Genomic DNA, 18,347 nt, shown 5'->3' on the forward strand with positions numbered 1-18,347 from the left:
AGGGCCCTGCCATAGGCCTCTGCTGGCAGTGCCATCTCAGGCTTGCCCAGACCCTCAGCGGATGACGGGCTGGCCGCTTACCTGCTCTGGGCCGGGCGTGCCTCACCACCCGTACAGTGGCCGGGCCTGTCCTCCAGAGTTTGTGGGGTAGGTTGGCACATGGGGTCTACAGGGCAGAAGGTAGGTGTGGGGGGAGCAGTGGTGTCCCCGACGGCTGGAGGTGGGCCCCTGATGCCCCAGGGTGGGGGTCCAGGAGATCCATCGTGGAGGCTGGGCCGGACCACTGCACACGGTCACTGCTCAGCTGGAGAAGGCTCAGGCTAGCCCAATGGCACCCCCTGCAGGCCGCCAGGCCCAATGGCTTCCTCGTAGCCTTAACAGCCTTGGTCAGAGAGGGTGAGGGCAGCACTGGGCTCCTGGGGTCTGGGGTCCTGGGAAGAGGGGCTTCTAGGAACCAGGGCCAGGGTGCGTGGGGCTGTCCCCACACGTGCAACCCCCTATAGGCATGCTCTACATCTCATGGAGACACCCCACACCCCAGCAGGGCTCCAAAGACAGCCTCTGTGAGTCAGGACCCCCCTCTCAGGCCTCAGGCAGCCCCACTGGCCGTGGTGGCAGCCGTCTGCTCCCCAGCCTGCTCCTGTTCTCAAGTGGTGTGGTGGCTTGCTGGCCTCCACCCCGCCAGGACCTCCCCGCGAGGGTGCAGGTGACAGGAGCCTGAGGGGCCAATGAGGGAGCTGGGTGTGCACGTCCAGGCCACACGCAGCATAAACGCTGTCTGGTCTTCCCAGAGGGCAGAGTGGCACAGATGGGGTGGTCAGCCCCAGAAAGGACCTTTTGGGCACCCGCTTGGCCATGCGGAAATCCTCCTTCCCTTCCGAGGCACCAAGGACAGTTTGGGGTTCAGCCTGGGCTGGGGGAAGCAGTGAATGGAGGCAGCACATGTCGGGAGCAGGGGGGCATGGCTGGAGAGAACTTCAGTGACCTGTGGGTGGGTGGGTGGGTGGTGGTGGGGCACCTAGGGTGGCCGGTCCCCCTGCACCCCCCTCCTGCTTCTCCCTCACATGACCGGCAGCCCCTGGCCAGGGACCCTCTCAGCGGGGTGTGGATGGCTGCAGCTCCAGGGAGGACAGGTGGGGTGGTGGGTTGGCCTTGGGCTGGGCAGTCCCAGTCACGGTGAGTGTCTCAGTCACTCGGCAGCCATCACAAAACCCACGGACCAGGCCTTCAACGACAGACTGTTATTTCTCACGGTTGGAGGCTGGAAGTCTGAGATCGCGGTGGCGGCCTGCAGACGGCCACCTTCTTGCGGTGTCCTCGCTTGGAGGCCAGCGACCTCTCCCCGCCCCTCCTCTTCTGTGAGGACACAGATCCCATCTCGGGGCCCCGCCCTCGTGACCTCCCTCTCCTAGTCCCCCGTCTGAGGTCCCCCTCCGGATGCCATCCCGCCGGGGTTAGGGCTTCCACGGAGGAGTTTGGGGGACGCAAACAATCCATTTGTAAGAGAGGGAGTCTCTGCAGGCTTGGGGGGGGGCCCTCCCCTCCTGTGCCCTAGGAAGGTGGGGGCGTCCTGTGTGTGGGAAGCAGCCCTGGATGCCCCGTCCGCGAGGCCTGTGTGGCCACGGCTGCTGCCCTGCTGATACCACTTCTCTCCTGCTCAGCAGTGGGGCTTGCAGGCAGTGCCCCAGGACAGCCCCTGTGTCCCCATGCCCCCATCCTGGCAGGAGGCCCCAGGGCGCTGCTGGTATCCCAAGCAGGGAATGCGGGGGTGCGGAAGTTCAGCCCCACTGCTGCGTGCCTGCCTTGGCCATGTTTACCCGGGGAAGCCCAGTGCCAGGCCTGCCCGGCCTTGCAGCCCCGAGTTAACTCAGGCTCCAGTATAAACACCCATTCAGCTGCACAAGGCCCCTTTGTCCTGAAGAGAGGTTCCTGGCCCAGGATGCTGCCCTGCGGCCTGTGTCCTCAGCATGGCCAGCTGCTCCAAGTGGCCTTCTCTGGACAGACTCCTGGCCTGGCTCGGGGAGGCCCCCGCGGGGGACCAGGCCCTGGCGGCGGGCAGACAGCTGAGCTGGGTGAGAAGGTTGCCACTGCAGACCCTTCAGAGCAGCCCAGACTACGAAGAGAAGCGGGAGCCCCGCAGCCTCACGGCACCTGCCCTCGGCCGGATGGGCCTGTGGGCGGGTGAGGCCACGGGTGAGGCCATGGATGAGGCCACGGGTGAGCAGCAGCTCTGAGCCCCAGCAGCTGGAGAGCCTGCTGGCTGCAGGTCTGCCCGGCCCTGTCTGCTCGGGCCCCGGTTCCCCTGCCATCCCCATCCCCTGCGCCCTGCCGGCCTCTTCCCTGCCAGTGACCTTTGGCTCTTGGGTGGGGGTGAGCTGCGGAGCACCTGTCCGAGAGTGCGATGGGGATTTCTGCGCAGGGGAGGGGTGAGGTGGGGGCGGTAGATGGGGTGCCAGTGAAGGAAGGTTTGGGGTAGGGTGGGGGGGGGACTGTATGGCGAGAGTAAGAGCCCGAGTCATTCTGGGGAAGGAGTCAGCATGGCAACAGGGACCCAGAGCCCTGCTTCCAAGGGGCAGGACCTGGGGCTGGGCAGGCGTGGGTGGTGTCGCGCTCCTTGCCCGCACCCTCTGCCGGCAGGTGCCCAGGGCCTGGTGCAGCAGGCGACACTCCAACCCGGGACAGCCAGGCCTGCACTTAGGGAGGTGCCTTCTAGGGGCCAAGTGCCCCTAAACCGGACCCCACGCAGGAGAATGGGCGGGGGGGCGGGGCCAGTGGCACCGAGAGATCACAGGCCTCGGGAGCAGAGCAGGCCGTGGGTCAGTGAGGGCGGTCAGGCCTGCCTGCCAGGGAGCAGCGAGGGATGGCCTCTGCGTGGGAGGGACACTTCTGTGTAGGCCTTGTTTCCAGGGGGCCTGGGCAGGGCTAGTGAGGGTGGTTCCTAAACTCCAGGGCCCCCAGACACACCTGGTTTGGGGGTGTCCAGGAGGCCCCTCGAAGTGGCTTTATAGCAGAGAGCTGATGGCTGGAGGGCAGCATCCCGGAGACCCTGCCCGGGGCTTGGGCTCCACCGCTGGGCCTGGGAGAGGGGCAAGAGCACAGGAACGCCCTGGCGGCCATCTAGAGAAGAGGCCCGATAGGAGGTGCCCCCGGGATGGGAGACACTGTGGGACAGGAGACAGGAGGGTCATGAAGGCAGCAGGGGACAGGCTGGAGGTCTGGAGCCTGGGTGGCCCCTCGGTTCCTGCTCCCAGCCTGGCCCTTGTCCCGGCACCAGTCACATTCCTTCAAATGCTCTGAGAATAGACATGCCCTCCACGTATGGGGTCCTGGATGCCCTGTTGGCTGGTCCCACAGTCACCTCCCACTCTGCCCCCTGTGCCCGTGGCTGGCAGAGCCCTCTGGTGGTAGCTGGTAGGGCACTGCTGCTCACCCCTAGGTCTGTCCTGAAGGACAGTTGCCAGCTTGGGTCCCAGCTGAGTGTGGCAGCATTGGGGTGCTCAGAGGTCTCCTAACTGGGCAGGCCGTGGCTTGGGGTTCCATGCTGGGTCCCCCCGCTCCCTTTTGCTGGCCATTTCTCCTTAGGCCTGGACGCCAGCCTCTCCTTCCCCCTGTCCAGGTGCTTTTTTCCTCGCCTGTGCCCTTTGCCTGCTGCCTGAGGACAGTGAGTTCTGAGCCTGGCAGCGCCACAGGCATCACCTGGGAACGGGCTCCAAGTGTGGGGTCTCAGCCTGGCCGGACCAATTGCGTCAGGCACTGAAAAGTTCCACGTCGCCTGGATGAACCCAGGGGTCACACTGTGAGGACAAGCCTCCAGGGCACTAGGTCCTGTATCAGAGCCTTGGAGACCAGTGTCCAGGGGCCGGAGTCCCCTGGTGTCCCTGTGGGCCTCGCTTCTGCCTAGTTCAGAAAACAGCTGTCCCAGAGGTTCACCTTCGCCCTGCAAGTGCTCCCTCCTGGTCCGCACCCCCAGTACCATGCGGTTAGTGAGCAGATGGAGGGAAGGACCAAGCTCGGCAGGCCCGAGGGTCCAGCAAGTGTGTATGGCAGGCCCCTCCTCCGGCTGTGTTCCCAACAGCCACTGAGGGGTCGCCGACAGAGCACCCGCTGTGAGAGCCCTGACTGCGGAGACGCCCGCTCTGGTCAGGCTGCCGCGGAGAGACACCCGGTGCAGGCATCGGACCGCTTCGAGGAGCTCCATCTCAGAGTCGGCCCGGGCAGCTGTGGGGTCTGGCTGGGGAACCCCGCTGCCAGCGGATCGCGTGAGGCCCACACCATCCTCAAGGACGGTTCGACACCACCGTAGGTGTTTGTTCGCCGCGGCCATGCGGGGACCACAGACCCTCCAAGGGACACAGGCCAACTCCCCCAGCCGGGGACCGCGTGGCCGTGGAAGGCAGGGCTGGCGCCCCCTGGGTGACCACGAGGTGCAAGGGTCACAGCAGCAGTGGCCAGGTCAGCCTCTGGCCGAAGCCAGAAACCCGCACTGCAGTCACAACCAGAGCAACCTGAACACTCGAACCAAAGGAAAACTTTATTTACTCTTCTTTTTAAAGGAGTCTAGTTTAAAAACAAGAGGTCAAGAGAGGAGAAAGAACACGAAACCTTCCACAGACAGACACACAGACAGACACACAGAAGGGGTGGGGGGCCGTTGTGTCAGATCTTCTCCATCTTGGAGATGAGGTCATCACAGATTCGGGTCAGTTCCTCATTTTCCTTAGTCTGAAGGAGAAAAGTCAAATCTCTGTTTTTCTGAATATTTTATTTTTAAGTAATCTCTACATCCCACGTGGGGCTCGAACTCACAACCCCGAGATCAAAGAGTCTCATGCTCTTCCGACTGAGCCGGCCGGGGGCCCCGAATCCCCGGGTATTGCGCAATTCTCAGAAGTGGCAGCCCGGGAGCAGGCCACGGGCCCTCCTACAAGGTACTGTCCGACAGCACCTGCTACAGGGCAGGTCCCTGGCGGGGGGGCTCCTCCCCTCCCCCCAGGCACCGGGGGTCCTGTGCACCCACCTTTTGCTCGACTGTCTTCTCCAGCGAATGGATGCGCATCTGTTCCTTCCTCAGGCTGGCCTGGAAGGCCAAGGCCTCCGCTTGGGCCTTGCTGCGCACCTGGGCGATCTCCTCGCTGGCCCTGGGGACACAGGACGGGGCAGAGAGGTCAGGGACTGGGGCGTCTCCCTCCCCAGGCTTGCTAGACGTTGCTCCCCCCGTTCCCAGGAGCGCTGGGTCCCTCCCACCCACACTCACAGCTGGAGCTTCTCCTCCGCGTGGGCCTTCAGGGCCTGGTACCGCTGGCCTTCCTTCTCAATCCTCGCTATGTACTCCTCCACGCACTTCTTCAGCGATTCTTCATTCTTTGAAGAACGAGCAGACGTGAACTGCTAGCAGTATGCCACTGTCGGAGCCCACCAGGCCTGGCTTTTCCGTCAGGTGTGGATGGGTCTACCACCAGAGGTCTCCGGGATGTTAACAGAACAGCAGCTCCAATGAAGAAGCCACATGGACACAGCTGCAGGCCTCAGCACCATCCCCCCCACCCTGGGTGCCCGAACGGCCCCCTGGCCCCTCACGGCTGCTGCGGCCCCCAGGCTTCTGGCAGGCGTGGTTGACCTCGGGAGAGCACCCGTGGTCACACGACCATGCCATCAACCTGAGGGCTGCGCAGGCACAGCCTTGCAGCAGAGTCCTGCGTCTGGCTTCAGGCCCTGACAAAGCCGACAGTGGAGAGGCAGGGGTGTAGGGAGGGGCGTGGGCAGGGGGAAGGCTGGAGGCTGAGGCCCCTTGAGCCCTTGCCCCTCACAGCAACAGGCCCCACCTTTCAGCTTTGCCCTTTTGCTTCCGTCTTCCACACATCAGGTGGCATCTTCTGGGCCCCCTGCCCCCACCCAAGCTCGTCTCAGCAACTGTGTGTGTGGTCGCTGCGTGCCACGAGTGTGCCTCCCAATGCCCTCTGGGAAGGGACCAGCTCTTTCGGGCAACTCCCCTTGCAGAGGAACTCCCCCCTCGGCCGCATGGGGAGCCCTGCCTGGCTGCATGCCCAGAATGTACCCACCCACGCCAGGCAGCCCTGAGGTCTGAGTGGCCCAGGCCCTCCTCCAGAAGGCAGCCACTAGCTCCTCGACGCCCACTGCAAGCCTAGGCACCTGCTTGGCCTGCCGTGGCTCCATCTCCTGTCTGGGCCCCACGGCCCCTCTGCTCACGTCCCTGGACAAACAGTAACCTCCCCCGACCGCGGGCCCGGCAGCGAGGGGAAGGTGCAGCCAGGTGCCACTTGCGTTATCTTCCTGGCGAGCAAGCAGCTTCTGGCCCTCAGCAAGGTGAGGACACGGCGCAGGCTGGCTCCGTGGCTGACCACAACCCCCTGGGGACCCCATGCGGGAGGACAGGCATTGGCCCGCTCAGCACCACCTACCATGCGGTAGCCCTCGATCACCTCCTTCTGTTTCTCAAACCGCTTGAAGAGGTCAGAGAAAGACTTTTCCATGGAGCTCAGGTCTGCAGTCAGTTGGTCTTTTTCCTTCAGAACCTTCTGGATCTCCGCTTTTGCAAGTTCCTTCTGTTTCTGGGCCTCCTCTTGAGAAGAGAAAGCAGCGCTTGGGATCAGAGCATCCTGCATGCTGGCCTCCCAGACGACAGCACCCGGGAGGCAGGAGATGCACAGTGATGGAGAAGAGGAGGCAGCCCCCCGGGTCCCGCTAAGGGCCGGGCGATGGGGCCCCCGTCCAATGTGATCTTCCAGAACAGAGCCTGGGGGGGCCCCAGAGCCAGCCCCGGGTGGGGGGACAGGAACCTAGGGCCCCACAGGGACACGAGGCCCGGTCCGCAGGGCAGGGGCCTCCGGGAGCTTGAGGCTTTGCCCAGGGTGAGGACTGGTACTCACTCCGAGCCCTGCCTGACATGGCCAGCACCAACACCCAGAGGCCACACTGGACTTGTAGACCCCTGGAGGTGCGGGGGCCAGACCCTGGATACAGTGACCAGGGGAGGGTCCCCGGATGCCCACCCAGGGTCTGGCCAATTCTGGGGCCAACAAGCATCAGCCCCACAGCACCAGCAGGCCCCGACTGCCAGATGCTCCCTCACCGGCCTCGGCTGCTCCACCACAGAGAAGCCCGTGGCCGCCAGCACTCACCCATCGCCTGGTACACGATCCCCTCAAACCCGTCCATTATCTTCCTGTGGGGAGAACGGATGTGCCCGTGACCACCTGCGGCAGGCAAACCTGAGTTGCCCGGAGCACGCCGCAGGCCTTACCCCATTTCCAGGTTCTTGGCGTGGAGCGCCTCACACCTGCTCCTCAGCAACGTGTTCTCCTCACGTACGGCCTCCACCTGCACAAACCACATGGCACGCAGGCGCTGGGTGCCCCTCACGCCTGGGGTCTCTGGGGCAACGTGCGAGTCGGGGGAATGGCCGTGAGGAGCCCCAGTCCGGCCAAGGACCTGTGCCTCCCTGGCGGTGGTGGGGCCAGCGGGGGCCCAGGAAGAGCACATGGGTGCCTGGGGCGTCATCTGTCAGATACTACGGGTTCCCCTGGTGGACAGGCACGCACAGGGGTCCCGCTGGCCCCAGGAACCACGTCTACATGCAGGTGGGTGGGGGAACTGCCATAGGCAAGGTGGGGAGAGCGGCCCGCAGAGGAGGGGGGCCTGACTATGTGAGCTCCTGGGCCAGCTCTGAGCAGGACAGGTGGCCATGGGGCACTGAGACCAAGGCAGGACTTAGCAGCCGGTGGAGGCAGCCCAGGTCCAGCGCACAGGCCTCCCAAGAGGGGCTGGGCCAAACACTGCCCGGGGGATGGTGTTCCTGCTTTATGACCCCTGGGGTGGCTGGAGCAGTGCCCGTGGAGGATGCCCGAGCCCCTCGGTGTGTAAGCAGCTTCTCTGTGAGATGCTGGCTGGAAACACTGGGCTAGGAAACCAGTAAGTGGAAGTCTACATTCTCCCTGCAGCCACACGAGGAAAGCTGGTGCTCAGAGCCGGCTACCCCAGCAGCCGTGGGCACTGCACCATGCTGGAAACCCAACCTCTCCGCACCCCGTCCTCACCGCTGTGTCCATGTCCTTCTGGCTATACTGCAGCACGTCCACGATGGACCCCACGGGCAGTGGTGGAGCCCCAGACCCAAAGACACAGGGACGGGGGTCTAGCACCTGTGGGGTGACAAGCCCTCAGAGACCAGGTACTTCCAGTGCGGCACAGTGAGCCCCCCTGGCCCCCTGTGCCAAGGAGTGGCTCTGCACCCCCCAGAATGAAGTCAGGCCCATAACCAGACGTGTCTTTGCATCACAAGGGAAGGAACACTTACGGGAGGGTCTGGGGCTCCTAGGAAGTCAAGTTCCACTAGCTTCGCCTCGGGCAGGCTTCCTGAGGAAGGCTCGGCCACGTCCTGCGCACTGATACCACAAAACAGAAGGTAAATGCACCCATTTCCCCCAAAGGCCAGAGGAGAACAGTCTCTGTTACAACTGCTCAACTCCGCCTTGTGGCTCTGTCACTGTGGCATGAGCCGCCACCCAGCCACGTGTGCCCACAGAGCCTTCCTTAGAAGGACAGGCAAGGGCCGGATCTGACCCACAGTCACTCCTGTACCTGAAAGGCTCTAGAGAGCTCCACCGAAGTCTACTTTTCCAAGGCGGAGTCATGAGTATCCCCGTTTAGTCTAGAAATCTCTGGTCGATGGCCACCGCCAGCCTGCCCGCCTGCACTAAGCTCCACAATCAGAGGGAGGCATACCTGCTGGTCTGCAGAGCCACAGGCAGCGGTCTCTGAGGGCTGTCCTTCAGGAGCGGGTCAAACTTGAGGTACAAGGACTGCTTCCTTAGGGCTGACCCCTTAAACTGAAGGGGTGGATGAGTCAGCCGGTTCACCGTCCTCCCCAACGGGCGATGGCCCTGAGGGCTGGCCTGGGAGACCCCAGCATAGAGCAGTGGCTCTCCAGCTCCCCTCTGCATGGGAGCTCGAGATGGGCACCACGCGGCCACAGGTGCGGCTGGGGAAGGGGCCCTGGGAGCCCCAGATGCCCGTCACAGCACAGACACCACTGGTGCGTGAGTATGACCATTATGATTTTGGAGGTGGGATGCTGGCTTGGGCTGTTCTAGAATGAGCCCCCTTGGAGAAGCGTACTTTGAAAAAGACTGCCATGATGGCGCAGGTACTCACCGAGGAACTCCCGAATTGCTCCAGATAATCCACCTCGGCTCCTGTGCCTAGAACTGAGAGGGAGAGTGTCCGCGCTGTCGTTGACCCGCATGCGGTGGACGGCAGCCCCTGCTTCTGGCCCCGCGGCACTCAGGCAGGGCCAACCAGGGGCCAACAATTCTGTACCTTAGAGCAGGGGTTTTAGCCTCACACTAATGACACCAGGGGCCAGGTCACCTTGTGGTGCTGTCCTGTGAGCTGCTGGGAGCGGAGCAGCAGCTCTCCAGGCACAACCACCCAAAGTGTCCTAAGGGAACGAATCGCCGGGCTAAGAGTGACTGTTCAAAACGACTCTAGACAGTCCTTGAACTCCAGACAATATCAAGTTTACTTAAGAAGACCTAAGGGTAGCTCACATCATGTACAAAAATTAGCTGAAAATGAATCAAAAACCCAAACATAAGAACTATTAAGGTTTTAGAAAATGTAACGGAAAATCCTTGTGGTATCGCATTTGACAAGAATTTCTTAGACTTCACACCAAAAGCACAAAAAACAAAAGAAAGAACTTTGGGGTTAACACCTGTGCTTCAAAAGACACCACCGGGAGAGAGAAAGCCCGGGACGATTCCTTCCATGTAAGAAATCCTTACCTAAAGGACAGACTGGAAACCCTTACAACTCAGCAATAAAAGGGCAATTAGAATCAAACAGCAGGACAGAGGACCCGAGCAGACATTCTGCAGGTGTGAAAGGTGCATGAAAGGACTCTTGTCACCAGGGAGACGCAGATCAGAATCCACGGAGGGGGCGCCCCCCGCCGCCCCTGCCACGGCTGGAGGCTGGAATCGAAGTCACAGAGGCCCCCAGGGGGCTGCTAGGCCGTGGAGAGAGCGGGAGCCTCAAACACAGCTGTCGTGGGATCGTGGGATCGTGGGATCGTGACGTGGTGCAGCCGCTTTGGAGAGCAAGCTGGCGGTTCCTCAGTGTCACCCAGAGTTACCGCGTGACCCGGAACTTCCCTTCTAGGTTTATGCCCAAGACAAATGGAACACTCACGTCCACACAGACACATGCACACAAATGTTCGTGGCAGTCTTAGCGAGCAAACCCAGACATCCATCAGCTGGTGAACGGAAACACCAGTTGTGGTCCATCTGCACGGTGGCACGCTCGCTACTCGGCCGGGAAAGGAACGAAGCGGCGACACGCACTACAAGGTGGAGGACCCTTGAAAACCTGACGTTCAGTGAGAGAAACCAGACCCGAGACCCCCACGTGACTCTGGGGTCCCTGGGATCATCCCGCCACCAACCCTGTGCTCCGTATCCGGTCTCCTCTCTGCCTGTGGATTAAGTAAGCGAGATCCAGACCCCGTCAAATTGCCTTCTCTCTCTTAAGGCAATCCACCCTAGAGTCTTCCTGAAAGCCCCTCAGAGTCCGGACAACCCCCCACCCCCGTGCTGAGGGTCAGAGCTGCGTGTTCTCCACCTGGACTCGCCATTCCAACAGGATTTCTCCACCAATCAACAAGGTCCCTGCAGCCTGTGTGTTTGCACAGAGCCACTTTCCGGCGTCTGATTTCCGGTCCTAGAAACCCTTTACATCGGGGGTACATCCTGAAAGTGTCCAGAAGCCTGTGTGTGTGCCGCTTCATGTCAGGGAACAAAGCTGCCTGTTGAACAGTCTCCCAAAAAACGCCACTGAACACGGGGACTCACAGGACATCAACCTGTCGGCGGGGACAGACAAGTGACCCAGGGACAACGTACCCTCAGCTGGGTCTCGGAAGTGCTCCTCCTCTGGCTCTGAGGCAGGCTCTGGGCCCCGTGGAGGAGTGGGGCGCGCTGGCTCTTCGCCCGGGCCACTTGTGGGAGCGGACAGAACTGCACAGTCTGCAGCTTCTTCCTGGAAGAAGGGCAGCTCAGTCTGGGCATCTCGTGAGGTTGAAGGTCCTGTGTGGGACCTGTGCCTCACCTAGTCTTGTCAAGATGGGGTGGGGGAGCTGGGGTGCCGCGCCGTGTCCCACCCGGTCTCCACTGGCCGCCCTCTGCCCGCGTGCGTGCAGGACGCCAGCATGGGGTGAGCTCGCGCCCATACCTCGCCTGCTGCGCCCAGGGTCCTGGCAGCGGTCTGCCCCACAGGCGTGTCATCCGTGGAGGCTGAAGATACCTGCCTGAAGAGACAGGATCAGCAGGGCCTGCGCCCCAGCACTGAGCATTCTCCTGCTCTGTGAACACTCACCCGGAAGGTCAGGGGCTGTGCTGGAGTCCCCAGCCCACCCACCTCAACTGCCCAAGAATCACGAGCTTCCCAGGGGGACTCGGCAGGGAGCTCTCAGGCGGTTTCAGCTCAGAGAGCAAACCCCAAGGATTCATTTGTCCTATTTTACCAGGACGCTGGCAAACATGCTGGAGGGAGGGTCACTGGGTGCTGGGCCAGGCCAGTAGCGGGGAGGCGGCCTATGGTACCATCAGTGTGCACGTGTGCTGAGGGGCAGCCCCCACACATCCCACCAGAAAGCTACCCATACAAGTGCCGGGTGTCTGGGCTCTGGCTAAGCTTCTCAAAAGACCCAGCACGCGGTGGCCACGAAGCAGCCATCCCCAGAGAGCGCCACAGCAAGTGCTGAGAGCTGCTCCACTGGCTTTGGAATTGCAGACAAAATTTGCTAGAGATCTTTCTCAATTTCCAGGCTTTTTATAGACTGTGCTCTTAGAAAGCATAAGCACAGCCCCTGCCCCATGGAGGGGCTGGAACAGGGCACTGCTGTGTGCTCCCTCCTCAGTCTTGGGATCCAGGACCGGCAGCTGCCTCCCGCAGCCCGTGTGTGCCCCAAGGGCCCTTCTCTGGCCTGGGGTCCTCCAGCATGCATGTGCTGAGCAGCTACCCCACCGCCACCACCAAGTACTCACGGGCTCGGACACAAGTGCCCTGAGGCCTTGGGACCAGCAGATGGCTCCTTGGCCACAGGCCCGGCTGGCCCGCTCTGGGGCCATTCTGATGACTGGGCCACTCCTCCACCTTCAAATGGGTTAAAGTTTGGGTCATCCAGCTGGTTCCAGTCCAGGTTGTAAGACCCCCGGGGAAGGGGAACGGGTCCCTTATCTGCCTCCTCGGGGGTCTTTTCCTGCCTTGCCTCTGACATCCTAGAGGGAGGTTTAAGGCTGGATCTCTTCCCCATTTCCCCTGGAGGGGGCAATGTCTTGCTGGTGGCCTTGTCAGAGAAATCAAATTCTAGCCCTATGGGCCCGCTGCTCCAAGACGTGGCCCTCTGACCATCAGCTTCTTCCTTCTGAGGACTTGGGGACATGACCCCTCCAGCCTTCAGAGGGCTGACCAGGATGGTGTTCCCAGGACCAGAGGGGTCTTCAGGGCCAGCCAGGGCCTCGCCAGGCAGGTCTGTGAAGGGCCCTTCTCCATGTGCTCCTGTGAGGTGAGTACCAGGGGGCAAAGTAGCCCTGGCTGAGGAAGCAGGGACCTGGTTTGAGCTTTCTCTGGCGGCTCTGGGAGGGTCTTCCGTTTGGTCTTGGGGAGCCATCTGGGAAGGGTCTTCTAGGATTTCCGAGGTGGAGGTAACACTTTTCTCTAAGAAATAAGGATGAACGCTTTCCTCCAAGGCTTGCTCGGGGCTCACAGATGTTCGTCCTAGAGAAGCCACTTGATTTTCAAGACTTTCTGGCATCTGGGGAGAGCTTGGGGGATCCAGGCTGGCCAGGTAAGCTGAGGTGGGCCCACTGGAATGCTGCCTATCTTCAGAGGCTGGTCTCACAGCTGCTGGAGGGGGGCTGGCATTGGCCACCGTTGGTTTCTGGAGAATTCCATTGGTCATTTTGGTGTCAACTTCCTTGGTGAACTGTTGGCTTTTTAGAAACAAACTTAGTTAACACTAAGGAACTTGTTAGCTTTTTAATTAGAACTTAACCTGTGAGAAAACATTAGCTAAAAACACAAAAAAAAGAACGTTCAGTGAACCCTCTTGTTAGGATCAACTTTCACAAGTACATCCTCGTAAATCGAAGCCGGTGGGCCAACTCGGTCACGCAGGCTTCTGAGAGCAGAAATGTGACAAGTTACCACAGTCGAGGCTTTCTCTTCTTGCCTGTTTTCCTCTCAGTTGGGGACCACCAGCTCCATAGTCAGGGGCACAAGAAGCTCAAGGTCTTCATTGAAGAAAAAGGCAAGATTGACAGCCCTTGGGAACACTCAAGGCTGACTTGCAAACAGAGAGGAGACCCCGATGGGTATGAAAAAAGAAATAATCACAGAGTGACCTTCCCCGGAGATGTGCTCAGACATTTCATGAAATTAGAGAAACAAAAGCCAGGCCAATGTGTCAGCAAATGCACAGTAAAGGAGTAGGACATAAAACAAACTTTTTCGGGGCACCTAGGTGGCTCAGTCAGTTGGGCGTCTGACTCTCTCAGGGTCATGAGAGTGAGATTCTCTTTCTCCCTCTGCCCCCCCCCCGCACTCTCTTTACAAATAAATAAAGTCTTAAACAGAAAAACACACTTATTCTACACATCTCATTATCTGCTTTTCTACTAACAAGTGGCTTCTGACGTGAGCATGCCGGCAACACACTGCAGGAGCTCAGAGCGGAACCAGGAGGAGCTTGACCAGATCTGACTAACAACAAAACAGAATTTTCCTGCCGTGTCCACTGGAGAGGTCACAAATGGCAGTACATCAAGCAGCAACACTTACTTCTCTTTCTGGGTCTGGTTTTGAGGAGAGTTTTCTATGCCAACAGTGTCCTCCAGAGCAAAAGGAGCCTCGAGCTTGCTGCTCATGCTAGGACTTACTATTCGGTGCGTCTGGGGGTCTCGCAGAGGAGTCTGAAAAGTCACCTGTTGGAGGAGGAGAACTGTTCAAGAATTCAAGTCTTCAACCACTATAGTGGCAGCGCCCTGCCCACTTCCGCAAGTCCCCGGGAAAGCAAGTCCCAGGGTGACCTAATGCGTGACACACGGTAGGTTTACACGGTGTGCTTACTTTCATAGCTTTGAGTACACTCTTGGGTGGCACATTTTCTTTCTGTGACAGACGAAGAACAGATAGTCTTCCGGTAAGTTCCGGTGGTGAAAACAGGAACTCACAGTTTTCTGCACTTTTGTCACCAGTGACGTTTTCATCATTGTAGATCTGCAGACTCATTCTGGAAAAGACAGTCTGCATCAGTATGAGGACTGTGCAGTCTGGATGAATGGCCAGGGCAAGGGGCTGGCCTCGCAGGGCAGATGTCCCCTTCCTGCACAGGTGGGTCACATCTCAGGCAGCACCTTCTCTGCCAGGCAGTCCTCATCCTGTTTCAGGGGAGCTGCCACCTCCCAGACAAAGAGCCATAAGGGCCTTTAGCCCACAGGACAAGGAAAAAGAATCAGGTTCAGAACAATTTGAACTTAGTGGGTAAAGGTCAGGAGACAAGGGTGCTGGCCTGTTAGAAAGCCCAGGTCTCCCCTCAGGCCTCTGCTGACGGTGCTGAGGTCACAGCACAGCTGGAGGAGGCTGCCAAGTTAGCCAAGAGCAAGAAAAAGAGAAAGGTGCTGTGGCTTGCTCTTCTGTCACAGGCTGGGAGATGGGGAGCACGCAGGGGCACTGTGAGGGCCTAGGCCCAGAGGAAGAGCTGCACGAGGCAGCAACTAGCAAGATGCAAAATTACTTGGTGGGGAGTTGAGCTTCTACACTGAGGTTTCGCGTCTAGAAATAGACACCAGTGACCTCCACTGAGACCCAGCAGGTTCTAGAACAGTCCCCACTCTCCCTTCCCAAGGTCCTCATGATGGTCACCAGCATGCCATTCCCAACCCAGGAGTCACCAGAGGGCCTGTCCATGGGGACATCACAGATATTTGCTGGTGGTGGGGTGCTGGAGGCTGCAGCTTGAAGAGCAAGGCCCGGGGGGGGGGGGCGGGGGCAGAGGGAGCAAGGATGCCCTGGAAAGAGGCAAGTCTGGGTAACAAGATGCTCTGGAAGGTATGGGGGTGGGGCCCTGTGTGTGGAGGCCGAGGAAGAGCAGGAGGGAAGTGGGGAGTCAGACGGTCCTGCAGCCAGCCAGGGGTGGAGTGAGCAGCCCTGGCTTGGCCAGCGGGCCCACAAGGCATCTGGAAGGGGGAGAGAAACTGAAGGTGACTTCTAGATTTTTGATGTGAACAGCTGGGTAAAACAGGAAGGGGGTGGGATGGCTGTGGGATACATGAGGAGGGGGGCCTGGAGGACACCTTTCTGGCAGTCCCTGGCCTGAGGAAGGTGGAAGAACAGCTGTGGCAGTCTCTGTCAGGTCGGGCTTCCACTGACAATGGGGAGAAGGCTCCCAAGCAGACACTCCCAGGCCAGACAGCCCAGCGAGCGGAGGTCCAGGTCCGGGGGCGAGGGGGACGGGGCGGAGCTGCGCCGAGCAGCTGGGGAGAATCAGCAAGACCGGGAGAGCTGGTGCAGCTGGGTCAGCGACCGCTTGCAGGTGGGGCGTGGAGAAAGCAGCGAGAAGCTACCCCTCGGGGAGGGAGGCGCGGCGCCGCAGAGCCGGGAGGGGCTGGGGATCGGGCCCAAGGTGGGCGGGGGCGAGCCGGTGGCCTTAAAGGTGGGAGGCGCACCCTTGCAAGGTGCGGATACAGGTGGTGTCTGAGGCTGGACGAGGTCACAAGGGGACGGCGAGGGGAGGCCAGCGGACCGGGCCGCGAGGGACCCTGACACACCAACCTCCTGGAGACCGACAAAGGAGACCGAGGAAGAAGCGGTAAGGTAGGAGCCCCCCGGGCGTCTCCGCCCACGGGCTGGAAGGGCGGCAGCAAAGGCCGGCGGGGTGGGCCCCAGGGAGCAGGGGCGCTGTGCAGACGGTTCACCCCGGAGCCTCGGGAGAAGCGGCGGAGGGAGGAGGGCCCGTGAGGGCCGGGCGCCGCCCAGCTGCCGCGGGGGTCGGGAGCCGGGGCGCGGGGCCCGGAGAGGAGGTGGGGATGGAGCCCCGAGCCCGGGACCCTGCCGCCGCCACCGCCTACCTGCCGGCTGCCACGCGAAGCCGAGGGAGCGGGAGGCGCCGAGTCCGGGAGACCGTCCGCCCGCTGCCGATTCAAATACCGACGGTTGGCGCGCGCGGCCAATCAGCGCGCGGCCGGGGGCGGGACGCACGGGGCGCCGCGGCCACGCCTCCCGGGCGCCGGCGGCTCCGCTTCCGGGGGGAGGGGCGGGCTGGGCACCGGAAGCCGTCGGAATCCCCGTCCCCCCGAGCCTGCAGAGGGGCGGGCCCTGCGGCGGACGCGACTGGGCTACGCGGAAAGGCCAGGGCCGAAGAGCCATTGGCCCGGGTCTCAGTTTTCCCAGTTGTAAAATGGGACCAGCTGCAGCGCCGCCCCCAATACAGGTCGCGAGATGGAGCCGAACCCTCGCGGGGACTGTGGCGGTTTCACCGCTTCTAGCTGTGTGCGAGGCAAGGCAACTCCGTTTCCCAGGGTGCCCTGCGTCGATGTGACGTCTCCCAGCGCGCCCCACGCCGGCCTGCCGACGGGATCCCATCTCCCAGAAGGCCCCGCGGGCGGAGACACCATCTCCCAGAGCGCCCAGCGCCCGCCTGGCGCCCACCTGCCGTAGCCCACCGGCTCGGAAATCTCGCGTCTGTTTTCCGTCGGGGGCTGCGGGCCTCTCCCGGACGGCTTCCTGGCGGCGGCGGCAGCGCGATGGACAGCCCGGAGGTCACCTTCACGCTGGCCTACCTGGTGTTCGCCGTGTGCTTCGTGTTCACGCCCACCGAGTTCCACTCGGCCGGGCTCACGGTGCAGAACCTGCTGTCGGGCTGGCTGGGCAGCGAGGACGCCGCCTTTGTGCCCTACCACCTGCGCCGCACGTCTGCCACGCTGCTGTGCCACTCGCTGCTGCCGCTCGGTGAGCAGGCCGGACCCTCCCCCAGAGGGTCCTCGGGGCGGGGCACCGGCCTGTGTCCTCCTTGGTGGGCGGAAGTGGCCCCTCGGGCTCGCGGCCGAGTTCCGGGACCCCAGAGGTGGAGAAGAGTCTGGGGAGGGCGCGCGGACCCCCGGTCGCTGCGAGCTCAGGAGAGTCGCTGACCCCGAGAGCCGCGGCTGTGGACCAACAGCCCGTGCGCTCTGAGTCGGGTCTCTCGCGTCCGCGGCTCCCGAGAGCGGAGAGGAAGGTGCTGGCGGCACGTGGCCGCTTTCAGGTGGCAGAAATGAAGGCTTAGAATATTGGGGGGCAGGCAAGGGGGGTGATGCTTCGCCCAGCTGGGGCAGGTCGTGAGTCATTTCGTGCGGGCAGTTCCCAGGAGAGGGGCATGAGTTAACTGATTCTAACAGGAAGGTGGAAGGACCTGGGAGAGCAGGTGGCCTTGTCCCAGGCTTTGGAAGGTGGGTGTGGGAAAGGAGGCAGAGATGGGTAACCCTATGGGGGTGTTGCAGATGCAGAAGTTGGGGGGGCGTGTTTGTGTGGCAGGCGCAGGATACTCACAGGTGGCCCAGGGGTTGGCCTGGGCGGAGACCCAGGTGCTCTCTGGCCTCTGAGAGGCTGATTTGTCGGCTGGTTGGACAGGGGACTGGCTGGAAAGCGGGGTACTAGATGTGTGTATGTGTGGGTTCTCTGGAGGATACAGAGCGGAAGCAGGTCTGGAAGGGCAGGTGGCTGCTGGGGGCCCGGTCTGTGGCTCATGGACTCAGGAGTTTCCAGGAGTTTCCGGCTTTCAGCAGGCGCAGCATTCTGGGCCAGGTGTGGAGGGGCTGGGCTGAGGCCAGGCATGTGCAGGAGGGCTTCCCGCCCATGCTAAGATGGACACAGGGCCTTGGTGGCAGTCTGGTGGTCTCCTTGGTCAAGTGGTCTCTTTGCCTGTGGTTGGGGTAACTATGGGGCTTTCTCAGCCTGAGGCCCCAGCGCTCCTGTGAGGCAGGGATGCCAATTAGCTGATTCCTCAGATGAGGAAAGTGCGGCTCAGAATTTGGGCTCCCAAGAGGGCCATGGGTTGGGTTTCTGCCGTGGGAACTAAGGGTCCCCACAGCTTTCTGAAATCCCTTTAGCCACACCCTTCCTATAAGCCTGCGAGCGGCTGGGCCGTCACCATGCTACAAATGGACAGAGAAACCAGAACTTAGGGAGCTCAGTGACATGGAGGTGAAAGAACTTGGCCTGTGATCAGTTCTGGGGTCTTTCTCTTCCTATTGAACTTGTTTTGAAAAGCTTTGAAACTTTGTATGCATGTT

The 18,347-nt window shown here is 61.4% G+C and overlaps 2 protein-coding genes across 2 annotated transcripts in view; one reads left to right on the forward strand and one right to left on the reverse strand.

Moving 5' to 3' along the window:
• Positions 1-4,508: 4,508 nt before the first annotated feature.
• TACC3 (transforming acidic coiled-coil containing protein 3) lies at positions 4,509-16,257 on the reverse strand. The gene is made up of 16 exons (XM_040625395.1): positions 16,149-16,257; positions 14,149-14,311; positions 13,861-14,003; positions 12,066-13,013; positions 11,251-11,326; positions 10,923-11,058; positions 9,172-9,224; positions 8,743-8,846; positions 8,315-8,402; positions 8,055-8,159; positions 7,262-7,338; positions 7,140-7,183; positions 6,420-6,580; positions 5,255-5,361; positions 5,018-5,138; positions 4,509-4,722 (listed from the first exon to the last, which is right to left on the reverse strand). Exons 2-16 carry the CDS (start codon positions 14,308-14,310, stop codon positions 4,657-4,659), a joined length of 2,391 nt encoding a protein of 796 aa, XP_040481329.1. The 5' UTR covers position 14,311; positions 16,149-16,257; the 3' UTR covers positions 4,509-4,656.
• A 195-nt stretch (positions 16,258-16,452) lies between these two features.
• TMEM129 (transmembrane protein 129, E3 ubiquitin ligase) overlaps positions 16,453-18,347 on the forward strand; it is a 7,389-nt gene continuing 5,494 nt past the window's right edge. Inside the window, exon 1 of the mRNA XM_008706176.2 lies at positions 16,453-17,028. Within this exon, the coding sequence (XP_008704398.2) occupies positions 16,824-17,028 (205 nt within the window). The 5' untranslated portion in view covers positions 16,453-16,823. The remainder of the gene's footprint in view (positions 17,029-18,347) is intronic.

The sequence above is a fragment of the Ursus maritimus genome, unplaced genomic scaffold (genome assembly GCF_017311325.1).
Source record: "Ursus maritimus isolate PB19 unplaced genomic scaffold, ASM1731132v1 scaffold_8, whole genome shotgun sequence".
Taxonomy (NCBI): domain Eukaryota; kingdom Metazoa; phylum Chordata; class Mammalia; order Carnivora; family Ursidae; genus Ursus; species Ursus maritimus.